Raw genomic sequence first — 12,819 nt, 5'->3', positions numbered from 1 at the left:
GGGGCATGTTTGTCTATTTTCTTTATTATTTTATGAATAGCAACAATAAGGGCAATATTGTAATTCTTGGCCTTTTGTCTTTATTATAAATAGATAGCCGGGGGTTGCATTGACCTAACCAAGCACTCGGTTCAATTTTTTTCTCTCAACATAGGCCAACAGCACATATTCGCAATATACTTCTAGGCTCATAGCCAGCCTTGTAAAGATTTAGGATTGCAAGAGAAAGGGAGTGTGAAACATCCAAAGGACTATATCTTTGCTCAAATGGCTTACATTGTTACTCAAATGCTTTATAGAAAAATAAATAGAGCTCTCTATTAAGAGCATGGAGACTATCACAAGAACCCTAACCCCATCATAAATATCTATGTGCCAACTAAATCCATATAATAGTTAATACATTTCCACAAGCTTATACTAGATCTATACTGATAGAAGTAGATATTGGTTCATGAACTACGCGTCTAAACCACAATCTTAAGCTTTATTTGTCAGAAATGCTTCGATAAGGACTACATTTAGCAGGTCCTAATCCACTTTGATGTTTTTTTTTTTTTTTTTTTTGGGTCGATAATTCACTTTGATCTCTCCACCTGATAATTTGAGCTTTTTCTCTGGAAGAAATAAAGATATATAGTTAAAGAGCACAAGGTACGTATCCAAAACTAAATTAATGAAAAAGATCCAAAATTATCGGAAAGATACTACTGAAAGAGCTGCACTACAAGACTGATCAGAGATAGGCAGCAAATTCTGCTTTACAAACTAGGGGCTTTACTTCATTTCCAAGACACGAATTCTTAATAACAGTTTTAAATCAGTACTAAAAAGCAGCGCCTCGCTTTGAGTACACTCGGTTTCATATAAAATCAATAACTTCAAAACCGTATAAAGTACCAAATGAAGGCAATACTGGCTGGCAATGTCACACTCAGCAATTGTTTGGATGAAATGACATCCTAATAGCAAGCACTATTCATGCTAACATTACCAGAACTTCTTTCGTGTCATTTTTTAAAGGAAAAAAAAAGTCACCACAGTCATGAGTAGCATAATCAGGCGCAGGTATATACTTGAGAGAAGATGTGATAAAACAAGTACCTCAAGAATTGGGCCACGATCAGCTCCTAGTAAGTGTATCTCATCCAAAATCATAAGTCCAACCTATCAATTACACACAAATTACGTGTTGAACATAAAAAGAATAAATATTTAACAGACTAAACAATATTCACCTTAGTGACATAGCTTCTACTCTGCCAATTTCGGCTTATACCATCCCATTTCTCGGGAGTAGATATAATGATGTCTGCAGACAACAGGGCCAAAAGATCTGGAGTATAATCTCCCGTCATTTCCACCTAATACAATATATTGTCAACACCTAAAAAACAGTCACGCTCAACATATCATATTGTAACTAATAACCATAAAACCACCATCTGTTTCCCAAGCTGAGAGACAAGACGCTTTTTCCAATCATTCATTCTCTCTCGAACAATAGCCTTCAAAGGTGCTATGTAAATAACCTGAAGATCAAAAAACACATCAGACGATGATGAAGCTTCATATACGCTATGAAAAGGAAATTCGAAAATGGAAAACAAAAACTGGTGCGATCAACAAATGTATTTTCTTTGAGCCAAAGATCAAAAGCCCAGTATCTTAGCATCAGATTCATATTTGACCATAGAACACTGCTATAGGACTAGCAAAGCGAGAACAACTTGTCAAATAGTAAAATGTCCAAGTGATTACGTTTGCCCAAAACATAGCACTGATAACAGCCATGTCGATTTTTTTAGCTTCTTCCATTTAACTCTGATTATTTATTAGGAGACCAATATGAGACGTGAAGCTAAAAATCCTGATGAGATCTCGTCCTATGGTGAGGCTAGGCCCAGACGTCACATTTCCTTCCACCCATAACACTTGTCGCAATTCAGTAAAAGTCATCGATTTGCATTAAGAAAAACTACACAGCGCTCAGTAAGGAGGTCAAATTCTATAGTGACTTCTTTTTCAATATTTGAGACAAATCAAACAACAGCTGAACTCCCACAAGTAAGAAAAAGGGTGACATTGGATTTATATAACATATACTACTTACCATTCTAGTCAAACAATCTTGTACAACAGGTTAAAAGATGTCAACTGGGATACATGGTACTCGACTTGCAAAAACAGCTGAGCATAGCAACCCGGCATTCTAGGTAATATAGGATTAAGATTTTGCTTTCTCCTCCTAACAATCAATCATTTTCGTCTTTTCACAACATTGAGTGAGTGACGCTCATATGGATTAACTAGAACTGACGCAGCTTATATTCAAAGGGAGCCAAACGTGCCCTTTCTTTACATCCTCCATTGCCAATACACAATAAGTTAGTTAGACGTGCACCTTCATATCAGGCTGAGTATTGAAAAGATGAAGCATAGCAAGCTCAGCTGATATCGTTTTGCCACTTCCAGTTGGAGCTCCCAAGAGGACATTGTTGTCCGTGTGATAGAGAATGTGAAAGGTCTGACAGTTTTCAAGAAGAAAGTCCACTTTATAAAGATGATGATAAGAAAAGTGATTAACAGAAACCAAGTTAACCGCAGAAAAAAAAAAGACTCAAACCTGCGTTTGAATGGGATTGAAATGCGAAAATTTGTACAAGCCTTCATAGATAGGGTTTCCAAGTGAAGTTACTGGAAGAGGCTTTAGATCTAAAAGTTCAGTATGTGTAGTACGTGCCTGGAAAAATTAGTAGCTATCAATGTGAACTCAACAATAAGAGTGCATTTTAATGTCAATAAAAAAAAAAAAGGCATTCTACTCTGTAAGGAAGATAAAAGGCAAGCTGATGTTAACTTTCTATCCACACAGAAAGATAAGGACAAAATCTAACACCTCAGGCAGTGGCAGATTGTGGAACGTTATAGTGTAGAAAGCCTCAGCATGCAACCATGAATCCGAAACAGCACGGATGTAGTACTGCGGAGGGTGAGGTTCAAAGATTGGAACAGTAAATGAGAGCTTCTGTGGTTCACCTCTAGGCATCCGCTTTGTCAGAGTGAACAGCTCTGAATGATAAATGTGATCATTCTCCGAATCCTGTGGACCAAGCTCCAGGTGAGAGTGATAACCAATAGAATACTACTATAACATACATGTGGGGCCAGTAGCTATGACATACCAACAAAAAAAAAAAAAAGTATGAACTGGCATTTCATACTTAAGAGTATCATCGTAAAAGGGCTTAGCCAAAGAAAATTACTGCCCTCAAGCCAATAGTTCTTTTCATTTCCTAAACCAGTTTGTTTTTTTCAGCCTATTTGCTAAAAGTTACCAATTGGGGATCGAGTTTACTTCATTCTGACCCAGTGCGCCCAAACCAAACTAAGTGTACACATTACATGGATTGCTCTTCTAAATAATGGGAAATCATCACAAAAGCCCAAAAGCTACCCAAAAAAAAGTTATTTTCTTTCGTTTCCTCCCAAAAGGAGTTGAACAACATGTGCTGATGCCTATAACTAACACACACAAAAAGGTGAAACACTCTTTTACCTGAAAAGCAGACCAAACCTAAGAAAGTATACCCAATGCAGATGCAATTACTACAGATTGTCACTATACTCAACAAATAGTAGCATTCTTCCAACAAAAGAACAGACAATGAGAAAGCACACAGCCCTTTTGACAATTGGGAAAGGACGTATCTTTACAAGCCAGTCTTGCACAATTCATATGTTGAAATTGTTGTCCTACATCGCTTGACAACGGGTCGTATATGCTCTTTATATTCATGTGGTCTCCCTCGAACTATCAATTTAAGCTTTTGGGTTGGACTATCTAACATGGTATCAAAGCAAGGGCTAAACAAAAACCCTAGCCCTAATCTCTTCTACACGCAATTGTTCCTCTCTCTCTCTCTCTCTCTCCCCTCTTGCCCCACCACAATTCCTTCTCACTTTCTTCTTTGTTCTCTTTCATAGCGTGGGGCAGTACTAATGAGGTGATTCTTTGAATCTAGTGTCTGCCCTAATCCTCACCTCTATGAGATAAATTAAAATTTCTTTGCAGTTTGTGATAGGTGGTTCAACCCCTTCAGCGATTTTTTGGATCTTCTTGTTTGAGGTTGTTTCTGCCTTGCTGCTGGCCTACAATCCTCTCGTGTGTGAAGACCAAAGTACTGCAATTCGTGGACCACCATTTTTATTTTTCCAGATTCTTTAGGAAAAATCAGAATTATTGATTTTTTTTCAGGTTTCCGAGACCCTAGAAAAAATTGATTTTTGCCTTCCCTTGATCTGATTTGGCTGTTTTTTGGAGGACAACTTCAGTCTACTACCAGAGGACTTCTATCTAATTTTTGGCCTTCTGGCTTTATTATAAATAGATAGCTTGGGGTCATATTGACCTAACCAAGCATTCGCTTTGTTTTTTTTTTTTTTTCCTCTCAACATCATATATTCACTAACAACAGAATGATGTACTTCCATTTTGCACAAAACCAGCCGAAAAAGCATGTACTACGACAAAAGAAATTTCAGTGGTGAACTTCACAGATATTACTGCCCAAACAGAACTTCACCAAGCAAACACTGATAGGGACCATCCCAAAACAATGTTACCAAACATATACTAAAAGAGGTGGCCTGCTTTTAAGTCAGAACCTCGACAAGGATCCACCAACGTTCTGCTTGACCATGAAATCGTTCTTTCCAAGTGAAGTCTGGTGTAATAAGCAAATCCACCTGAGTAGAAAATGCAACTAGGTCAGCATTGCTTTCCCAAAACCATCAAATGATGCACAAATGGTATCCTGCAATACCTTCAAAACGGTTCTGGTTATTGGACTAACAGTTGCCGATAATTGTATCGCTGGAAAGTAACCCAGATATTGCTTGATTAACTGTCCAAAACACAATTGAAATAGAAGAGGTTGCACTAAGGGCTTGTACGATAAAACCCAAAGATAAGTACTGAAAGGTTTAAGCTCTAAATTTAAGGGACAACATTAAGTGCTGAAAATGGAAGTAAAGTTTTGTTTGATGATAGTCGAAAATAGACACCGAATGTTACTAGTTTCTTACCAAACATTGAATAATATTAGCAGGTTTTGACATATAATTGGCGAGATTATATTTCCATTGATCACTTTTCCATCATATCAATTAAGCATCCCATTCCTTAACTGACACATTAAGTGTGTTTTAAGTTAACTAGTTAGTGTTATTAAACATGCTTAATCTTGTTATGTGCCCATGTTTTAGTTTCAGTATTTCATCGAGTCATCAATGAGGACCTAAGAATGTTTGATAGGATGGGAATCAATAATCCTTAACATATACTATATCCACAAAAGTTATACCCTCCCCCCAGGCCCATAGCGAATCAGGACTCCAATATCCTTTTCATCCATCTCCAGAAGGTGATCTAAGTCAGCACCCCGTTCTTCAAGCTTCCGCAAGACCTACCAAAAATCAATATTTTATCAGACTGTGTAAAGAATCACTACAGTGGAGAGTCTGGCAACAGTTATACAGACCTCTAGAGAAAGATCTTTGTCAAACTGTCTGAGAGGATGTTGATGGGGCCAAATTTGGCGATCCACAGCCTTGCAATATTCCAACAAGAAAAGAGACATCTCACTCCAGCCTCTGCGCAAACAAATCTCAAACAAAGCACGCATGATACGGGCCAGACTTGCACTTATATATGCAGCGTCAGAAACCAATGAAAATGTATCAATCCAGCCACGAGATATGTACAACTGCAAATTTCACAATCCAAAAATTAGTCATCAAAACAAGTCACTAAGATTATAATAAAGTAAGAGCCAGAAGAGACAAAAGGGAGAACCTGAATAAGGATGGATATCTTCCCATGTTTGTTTGAAGGACCTCCTTTTACTTCAAGTGGGCACAATGTGCGTGCCAACATTTCAAGTTCATTCTGCTCTTCCTCTCGCACGACAATGTTCTCAAATTCAGAAGAATGGGCAACCATGTTAATGACCTACAAAGCCAACAAAGAGGCAACCCCACCATGCAAGACTTACAACTTATGGCCAGTTAAAAATTAAAATATCCAAAAAGATACAAACACCATAAGTACAACATCAGATGAAAGCCCGAGCAAGATAACCAGATTGCCAGTCATTTTAGATGATTAATCATTTGAAATCCCATCGCAAGGTCATGATAGCTCCCTATCTCTGTGTAAACATTGAAGTATTTCAACAAAAGTAATAATTCATCATCACTAACCTCACTCTCATTCATATGGCGTCGCATCATTTCGTTGTACGTTTCAACACTAGAATATTGGATGTAAAAATGGCTTGCAATACGGCCAAGCTCAGTACAGTAAAAATTGCCACTTTTCTCATCAAACCGCATCATTTTTGCTCTGTCAAGTGCACGAGCAGCATCTGTCACAAGAGCCCTTTGCTTTGACATTAAAGAAGGATCTGCAACAACCTGGTGGCCAAGTAAAACAACTTATTTCTAATAATCCAAGTCATCAGAATGGCCTTTTATTTACAGGAATTTGATGTTACTACTAAGTTTTGCACTTTTTTTTTAACTGCATTACTGAGAAATATTATTGCAGGCATAATATAGTCCTGTGTATCATAATTCTTCAGACTTGAAGCTGAACTAAATTCTCAACTGCTCAAGCAAACCAATCAGCATGCTACCACGATTCTTACTTCTCTAAAGAAGGGAGCGGAAGAAGTAGAATTTTGGATATGTCTCCACTACGTAGTGGGTAAAGCAAATGTTAACCTCAACTGAAAGGCAAAATACATCATTCACAGTTCTTATCACAAAGCTGACTCTCTTTAAAAGGAAAAACAAAGTACCAAAGAACAGTCTTTAAGAGCCTGAGATATCAAATAGATTTACTAAAATCTTAAAAATACCTCTTCCCATCCAATCCCATAAGCCAGAGGGTTCAACCTCATTCTCACTGCAAGATAGGTATATCGAAGCCACCCACATGCTTCCTTAACATTAGTCACAGTACCAAGAGCCACCTCTGCATTTAGGTTATCCTTCAGAGAGCTAATAAACTGCAAAAAAAGACACAAGCATTAGTAAAGAAGGCACATCAACCAATGCCAAAAGCAGGTGGCGGATGGCAACATTCATGAAATTTCTAGCAGAACTTTGTAATCTCCCCCCCTCCCTTTTTCTCCCACCAGTAAAGTTCTTGTCCGCAGTGATTGGAGTATAAATTGTGGCACCAACCATCATTGGGGTACAACTCAAATTATAAAGAAAGCCATGACAAAGAATAAGGCAAACCCAAGAGAGTAATTTCAACAATAGATGACAGGATCTACTCGAAAAAAAATCTGCTCCATTCCAAACTCTCTAGGGCAGTGGCAGATCTGGAAAATCATTTTAGGAGCCTTCCAACGCAACAAGAATTCAGGCCCAAAAGGAAAGGAGCAAGACAAGACTTAACATAATTAATATCGTTATAAGGCAACACAGTCAGGTATAGCCAGCAATGCGCAAAAATTTGGTTGCACAGAGAAGAAATCAAACCATCTATGTTGGCATTTTTAATCTTCAATAACTATTCACACAGGGAGCATTTTAAACTAATTATGGGTAAGTGTATCTAATAACATTGTTGGGTTGCAAATGCCTAAACTTGCTCATAGTTATATCAATCAATCTGTCAAGACAAAACTTAACAAATTAATATCATTATAGGCGAAGACAGTCGAGTATAGCCAGCAACGTGCAAAAAAATGCTTGCACAGAGAAGAAATCAAGCCATTTATTTTGGCAATTTTTTTTTTTTGTTTAAGAAGTATCCACACGGGGAGCATTTTTAACTAATTATGGGTAAGTATATCTCGTAACGATGTTAGGTTGCGTATGCCTAAACTTGCAGCATCTCGTAGGTCTATCAATCGATCTTGTCAAATAGGCCATGGAGATGATGATCACTATTACAAAAGCTATGCAAACTATAAACCCACTTTGGTGTATTACCTACCAATTAGTCGTGCAGAACAATATATCATAAACAACGATAGCTTTTACCAGTCAGATGCACCGCATTAACTCCAAATATTCAAGAAAAACCTTCCAAGTTTAACCCAGGCACTTGACTGATCTTGCTCCTTTCAAGTTTGAATTGAAGAGCTTGCTCGTCAAGCACAAAACATGATGTGACTTAGTAACTAACTCAACTAGAAGTAACCTACCTTAAGTTGCATGATTAGATAAGACCATAAACTCAACAAATAATCCTGTCTACATATTAGCGTGGGAGATACAGATGTTCCTTTTCCATTCTTTTCCACCTGATTTATTGCACGGTATCCACCCACTCTATCTCTCAAAGGGAGAGGGAAAGGGAGATAGAGACAAACAGCAAGGCAGTTTAACTGACGGCGTCCAGTGAGTAGAAAGTAAATGATGACAACCTTGACAAGGACAAAACTATAAATTGTTCAAGAAATCAAGTCAAACATTAGTACAACGTACCTGACTTTCTATGGGAAGCTGACTTGTCAGCAGCCGAAGATAGTATGATAATTTGTCATGAGATGTAATTATGATTCCTTCACCGCTTTTATCAAACTGAGGCCTCCCAGCACGTCCAAAGATCTGAAGTAATAATTTCAGACAGCAAAATCAAATTGTAGAATCAGGTGTATTCCATACTTAACATGTGGCAATTTGGATCTTACTTGCATCACGTCAAGCATGCCCAAATCTTTCCAACCACCAGCTTTTGGGTCATATAATTGGGTTCCCTGGGATAAACACCAAATATAGGCTCAAGCAAAGTAAAATAATGTCATACAAAAATTTTTACCTGCAAAGAGGAGCTGTAATGCAAGCGTAAAACCAGAAGGCAGCCATTTTTTCGTTTTACTAATTAGTTGAAAAACTTTTCTTGAGGCTTTGAATGGAGGGAAAAAATGAAATAGTTACATTTAAAGAACCAAAAACAGAAATTTGAAACTACCAACCACTAAAGAAAATGCCAATATGAACCTCCAGGTCGATTCTAAAATGATTACAATTTTCAGAAATACTATTGACGTGTTGTAGAATTGTGAGCCATTGCCATCTTATGAAAAGCTTAGGGTGGTTTACTATCAAAATGCTCTACACTCCTCACACGTAAGCTAGTAGTTTGGCCTAAAGCTTAAGTATGTAAACTTACTATAAATTAGGCAAAGCCGGAACTTGGAGAGACTCCAATTCATTATTTTCAGCTTTTTTACCATTCTAAAGTTGAGTGTGAAACCAAGAGCCTATGTCTTAAAAGCTTAAAATGTTAGAAAATGGTAAGTGTGCACGCACGCCCACACACATACACACAACACTCTCCCTCACACAAATGATGACAGCACGACCAAAGCTTGAAGCGTCACGGTCGATACGAGTGGATTAAGGTTTATGTCAAAACCATGTCGAAAAAAGAAAGGAGACCCATGGGAAGTATGAGAAATCGAACTCCAGACATCCAGCTCCAATATAATCAGAATCGTGATGCCACTGCTGACTTACTAAAACTTAGAAAGAAAGCATGGTTTTATAGTAGAAGCTCTAACATGTATTACTGAAGAAGAATCATCCTCTGTTGTGTTAAATGAAATAGTTGGATATCTCTTCCGATCCCATCTTGATGCAAAGCACACAGGATCTATACATTGGTATGACAATCTTTGAACATGGACTTTGAATGTTTGCACCAGCAGTGAACCCAAGGACAGAAAACCTATCATCTTTGGCCTAAAATGCACTTATGCTTAGTAACAAAGCCAGAAGGATTTCTTGAACATTTCACTCTATGGGCAATGCTTTAGACAGCAGAAAATGAAGAAAGCTACCCCGTGACCCATAATGCTCAGAACATAGAAGAACAAAGTGCTTGAGTAGCATAAATTGTTATTTGCTCCAGAAACAATATCGTCATAAAGTGGAGAGGACTAGGACCAAAGTATGATGCAGTCCGTTCCCAAATACTTGGAGGAGATAAGATGACTTCACTCACTGAGACATTGCTCGTGTCTTGAGGGCCCCAGGATGCATTCTCTACGGGTGATAGCTCAGCCTTGGCAGCCCAAGGAAATCGCGGTAGTGGTCGAGGTCGTAGTGGCGACCGAATTGGTGATGGTGGTCGTGGTTTTGGTAGAGGCAAACCACCCTCATTTAGTAATACTTTTAGTGACACGGGGTAATACTTGGACACATTCAGAAATTCTGTTATAAGCCTCATAGAAGGCCCCCTCAACAGGCTGCAGCTAATGTAGCCAATGGAGTAGAGTCTGATACCTCTTCGCAGTCTTCTAAAGGAGGAAAGGTGATCAGAATGACGGAGGAGGAATTTGGTAGATACAATCAGTTCCAGATTTCTCAGCCGGTTTCACAGTCCTATTCCACAGCTACTTTTGTCCAAACAGGTAATGCAACAGCGTATCTTTCTTCTGCCTCTCGCCCCTGGGTCATTGATTTAGGTGCTACCGACCATATGACTGGAGTTTCAGGTGTCTTTTCTGACTTTCACAAGTCTATGTCCACTGTTACATTAGCTGATGGTTCCCCATCCAAAGTAAAGGGGATAGGCACAGTTCCCCTAACATCGTCCATGTCTTTATCTTCAGTCATGTATCTCCCAAGCTTTCCATTTAACCTTATGTCTGTCAGTCATCTTACCAAAACATATGACAGTTTTGTAACCCCCTATCATGATTCCTGTGTTTTCCAAGATTTGAAGACGAGGAAGACGATTGATAAAGGACATGTGTTAGCGGGGCTATACTTATTTGATGATACTACCGGTGTTGCTTGTTCTGCGGCTTCCCCACATCAAATCCATTGTCGTTTAGGCCACCACTCCTTGGAAAGTTTAAAGAAATTAGATGCTCAGTTTCATTCTTTACAAGGATAGGACTTTTATTTGATTGGTAATGATTTTTTCTTACTGATAGGAAAGGATGACACCTGGGTATGTCATATAAAGGGAAGGCAGAGGTAGTACTTCAAATGGCGAAGAGAGGTGGCTCGACAGGTAAGGAATGGCAAATCGTCAAGGATGACTTCTTTGTTGGCGAAACGAAGGTCATGCTAGCGCCAGTGATTCTCTAAGCCGTTCTGGATTTCCAACGCCTTCGGAAACTGGTCGAGATAGATGACAGCACCTTTTTCCTCTCTTCCTTACCGAGAGAGCTATCTTCTCCGATGGCCTCCACCTCCCGCCCGGCCAGGAAATAGAATCCAGCCCCCTTCCGATCCATTCATTTTCGAAAGCGGGCGCTCTCAAGAGCCCTTCTATTGCATAACCTACAAAAGCTATAAGCAAGGTACCAAAGTGGTTGCGAGAACGATACGCTTTGGTTACCGGCAAACGCTTCGAAAGGAGACCCGCTTTCAATACTAGTTCTTACCTTACGATTCCTGTTCGTATTCTTCAAAGCGATAATGACAGAATATTTTTTTTATCGTTTTTTGAAGTTCACGGCTTAACGAGGCATCCTTCATCAATCTTCTCATTCGGATACACCACGACAAAATGGTGTCGCCGAAAGGAAGAACCGCCACTTGTTAGAAGTTGGTTGATCATTAATGTTTGAAATGAAGGTAGAGAAATCCTTTCGAGCTAACGCTGTTATGATTGCATGTTATCTTATCAACCACATGCCGTCCTCTATTCTTAAGGGTGCAACTCCACACTCTCTTGTTTTTCCTTCCGAATCCTTGTTTCATTTACCACCTCATATATTTTTCGTGTATCTTATATTCGTGATCATCGTCCCAAGGCTTTCCATACTAGACCCTCGGTCTCTTAAATGCATTTTTGTGGGGTATTCTCATACACATAAGGGTTATCATTGTTATTGCCCTTCTTTGCATAAGTATTTTACCACAACCGATGTTTCCTTCTTTGAATCTATGGTTTACTCTGATGAACCAATGGAGCCTCCTACGGTGGATGATGATTCTTTTACATATGTTATTGTGAAATCCATTTCGGATTCTCCACCAATTCCTCCACCAGTCCAGCATATATACACTCGACGTCCTTGTCAACATGTGGAGCCCCCGCAAACGTACCTCCACCTGTTTTGTCTTCTTCGTCCTTCGAGTCCGAGGTAAGCCTATCACACATTGATCTTGATATCCCTATTGCACATCGTAAATGAGTTCGTAGTTGTACCTAACACCCTATTGCACAATTTGTCTCCTATTCTAGTTTGTCCGCCTCTTTTCGGGCTCGTCTGGTCACCATTAATACACATCCTATTCTTAAAACTGTTGCTAAAGCATTATCTAGTCTAGGCTAAAGGACAACTATGGAAGAGGAACTTTTGGCACACTTGGTATCTTGTTCCTCTACCCGGGCGGACTGCTATTGGATGTAAATGGGTGTTTACTATCAAGGATAATCCTAACGGTTCTCTTGCTCGCCTCAAGGCCAGATTGGTTGCTAAAGGTTATGCACGTGTCTATGGGGTCAATTATAGTGATATTTACTTTCCAGTGGCTAAGATGACCTCCGTCCGCCTTTTACTTTCTTTAGTTACTTCTGCTTGTTGGCCTCTTTTTCAACTTGATATTAAAAATGCCTTCCTTTATGGTGATTTACGTGAAGAGGGGTATATGGAGCAACCACCAAGTTTGTTGCTAAGGGGGAGTTTGGTCATGTTTGCCGTTTGAAGAAATCTTTATATGGTTTGAAGCAGTCTCCTAGAGCCCGATTTGGAAGGTTTACTAAGGTGGTATTGCGGTTTCAACTGTTTAGATGCGGTGGAGATCATTCTATGTTTTACCATGTTTCTGGAG

At 39.0% G+C, this 12,819-nt stretch overlaps 1 protein-coding gene across 2 annotated transcripts in view; it reads right to left on the bottom strand.

The window, feature by feature from the left end:
* The window catches only part of LOC115745823 (DExH-box ATP-dependent RNA helicase DExH14), a 35,267-nt gene that overhangs the window by 13,875 nt on the left and 8,573 nt on the right, over nucleotides 1-12,819 (bottom strand). For both annotated transcript variants that reach the window (XM_030681444.2, XM_030681436.2), the window contains exons 19-33: nucleotides 8,715-8,780; nucleotides 8,509-8,631; nucleotides 6,924-7,073; nucleotides 6,265-6,477; nucleotides 5,858-6,013; nucleotides 5,544-5,768; nucleotides 5,367-5,468; nucleotides 4,827-4,907; nucleotides 4,669-4,749; nucleotides 2,900-3,103; nucleotides 2,627-2,743; nucleotides 2,405-2,527; nucleotides 1,443-1,532; nucleotides 1,239-1,364; nucleotides 1,105-1,167 (exon numbers count right to left, since the gene is read on the bottom strand). In XM_030681444.2, coding sequence (XP_030537304.1) covers nucleotides 1,105-1,167; nucleotides 1,239-1,364; nucleotides 1,443-1,532; nucleotides 2,405-2,527; nucleotides 2,627-2,743; nucleotides 2,900-3,103; nucleotides 4,669-4,749; nucleotides 4,827-4,907; nucleotides 5,367-5,468; nucleotides 5,544-5,768; nucleotides 5,858-6,013; nucleotides 6,265-6,477; nucleotides 6,924-7,073; nucleotides 8,509-8,631; nucleotides 8,715-8,780 — 1,920 coding nt within the window. The remainder of the gene's footprint in view (nucleotides 1-1,104; nucleotides 1,168-1,238; nucleotides 1,365-1,442; nucleotides 1,533-2,404; nucleotides 2,528-2,626; nucleotides 2,744-2,899; nucleotides 3,104-4,668; nucleotides 4,750-4,826; nucleotides 4,908-5,366; nucleotides 5,469-5,543; nucleotides 5,769-5,857; nucleotides 6,014-6,264; nucleotides 6,478-6,923; nucleotides 7,074-8,508; nucleotides 8,632-8,714; nucleotides 8,781-12,819) is intronic.

The sequence above is a fragment of the Rhodamnia argentea genome, chromosome 6 (assembly GCF_020921035.1).
Source record: "Rhodamnia argentea isolate NSW1041297 chromosome 6, ASM2092103v1, whole genome shotgun sequence".
NCBI lineage: Eukaryota > Viridiplantae > Streptophyta > Magnoliopsida > Myrtales > Myrtaceae > Rhodamnia > Rhodamnia argentea.
Note: the sequence above shows the minus strand (reverse complement) of the source record. Positions and strands in the feature narration are given on the sequence as shown.